The following is a 2,323-nucleotide window of genomic DNA, read 5'->3' as shown; positions in this document are numbered from 1 at the left end:
GAGTTTGAGGCCAGCCTGGTCGCAAGAGCTAGTTCCAAGACAGGTTCCAAAGCAACAGAGAAACCCTGTCTCGAAAAAAAAAAAAAAAAAAAGAATGCCCTCCTGTGGGCATTTCAGAGCACGGAAGATCATGATCAGGACTTTTTGACACCTCCCCACTGCCCTGCTTGTCGCTCTATCACCTGAGCCCTGGGGTATGCTGTACCTCTGTGATTTCAGGTGGACAGCGATCCTGTTGCCAGGAGGCAGGACACTCCTTCTGCCGGCCACACCTGTCCCCACACCAGCCACATCCCATGAAACGCTGTGCTTTCAGGCAACGCCAACAGGTGAGGAAATGACGGCAGCCAGGGCCCCGGATAGGAACCTTGAAGACCTTGGGGTGACAAACAGGTGGCTCAGCAATTGCTAAGAGTGGGAACTGGGCCCCATCAACCCTGCTGGTCCCTTCTAGATTAGAGAGGTAAGGTCTGCATATCAATGCCTATCTGGATTTGACGGAGAGGCTATGATACCACCACCTGAAACCCAAGTCCCAACCCCGCACACCTCACCTGGTCCCCAGAGGCAAAGAGTAGGTCATTCCCAAGGCGACTGACGTCCCGCTGAATAGGCTGCCCACTGCTGCCCAGGGAGAAGTTGGACACGTACAACAAGTAGCTGAACGATCTGGCTATCTCCACCTGTCATAGGTCTGCTATGAGAAGGCTAGCAAGGGCAGGGGACAGGGATGCAGGGACAGACAATGGTGGCGTGGAGGACCTACCTGTAGGATACGCCCATCTGCAGTGCCCATGTGGGCCACTGTAACATTGCCAAGGCCTGTCACATGCAGTGCGGTGACCTTCAGTGATCCTAACATTCCATTGAATAGGTCCACGCGGGAGAAGCCTTCGCTGACCAGCAGAGGGAAGTAGTGGCAGCGGAAGCTGGGGCTGGAGGCCTCTACACCAGGCTGGGGAAATCCAGGCAAGAGAGTCAGGGCTCAGGACTGTGCACTGACTCTTTGCGGCTTTTGTCAGTGATTAGCTCTAAACTGCTATCCCTCACCTTGCCTGACTAGAGAAGGCCTAGAGCCTACCCCTCACCTACTACCACCATGCTCATAGGTGCTTGGGATAGCAAGGGCAGGGAAGAAGGGAGGCCCAGCCTAGAAAGCCAGATCCCCTGTTGAAGGGACTCTCACCAGCTTGAGAGGAGTGAGGACAGCTCTGGCCGGCCTTTCCCTTTGCTCCCATTTCCTCTGCCTTGTTAAAAACCAGTAGATTACATTCCTGAAGCTAGTCACCAAGGTCTACTTCCTTATTTGGTCAGCCACTTCCTCCTTCTGAAGTTGACTACCAAGGTTCAGCTATCAAACTATTGAAGTTCAGCAACCAGAAGCCCCATTTGGCTCACCTAATTAACATGCCCAATTAAAATTAAGCACCTCATCCTAACACAGGGTCTTCCCCTTTCCCTTTATAAACCGCCATTTGCCTATGTGCCAGTCTGTCTCCTCTACCCAGTGACACTCCTTTGTTCCTCTGAGTCGAATACCTCTGCCCCTTTTCCCTTGTCCCTCATCCCCCATCCCCTTTACTACCAAATCCTAGTCCATTCTAACACAGACCTCCCCTTTTTCTCTTCTTAAAAATCACCCCTGAAGCCAGGCGGTGGTGGCACACGCCTTTAATCCCAGCACTCCGGAAGCAGAGGCAGACGGATCTCTGTGAGTTCGAGACCAGCCTGGTCTACAAGAGCTAGTTCCAGGACAGGCTCCAAAACCGCAGAGAAACCCTGTCTCGAAAAACAAAAAAAAAAAACAAAAAAAAAAAAAATCACCCCTGCAAGGTCATTTGCTGTTGTTTGTCTGCCAGAGTCAGAAAGCAGGCACTTTAACTTTTCTTCCCTGCTTACTAAAGGATCTTTCTGTGAAAACAGTTGTTTAGGTGTGGTTTGTGCCGGATCCAGGGTCTGGGAGGCAGCCCCCACTGTGTGGAGGTTCCCTTCACCTTCTCCCTGCCTTACCCTGCTAGGTCCAGTCTGATGATGAATTATGGAGTCTGTAGACCCCGCTGGTCCTCCCGTCCATTCATTTATCCAAGGCCTTACAGCCCCTCAGGATCTAAGTCAGAAGCCCTCACCCTTAACCAGAGGACTCTCACGCCCCCTGCTGGCTCTTCTCTGCCTGTGTGAGCACTTCTTAGCAAATGTCCCTTCTGGGCTTCATGAGACTGAATTCTGAGGTTGGCTTCCCAAGACTGGCTATATGGCTCCTTTCCCTGAGATTCTACAGATCTTTCAGTTTCCTAAACCTCCCTCAGGTATAAAAATAAAAAAA

The 2,323-nt window shown here is 51.7% G+C and overlaps 1 protein-coding gene across 1 annotated transcript in view; it reads right to left on the bottom strand.

Moving 5' to 3' along the window:
* The window catches only part of Mst1r (macrophage stimulating 1 receptor), a 15,536-nt gene that overhangs the window by 8,921 nt on the left and 4,292 nt on the right, over positions 1–2,323 (bottom strand). Inside the window, exons 2-4 of the mRNA XM_026779371.1 lie at positions 767–955; positions 555–683; positions 206–376 (exon numbers count right to left, since the gene is read on the bottom strand). Of these exons, the coding sequence (XP_026635172.1) occupies positions 206–376; positions 555–683; positions 767–955 (489 nt within the window). The remainder of the gene's footprint in view (positions 1–205; positions 377–554; positions 684–766; positions 956–2,323) is intronic.

The sequence above is a fragment of the Microtus ochrogaster genome, chromosome 5, assembly GCF_000317375.1.
Source record: "Microtus ochrogaster isolate Prairie Vole_2 chromosome 5, MicOch1.0, whole genome shotgun sequence".
NCBI classification, from domain to species: Eukaryota; Metazoa; Chordata; class Mammalia; order Rodentia; family Cricetidae; genus Microtus; species Microtus ochrogaster.
The sequence above is the reverse complement of the archived record's forward strand: the minus strand, read 5'-3'. Positions and strand labels throughout refer to the sequence as shown.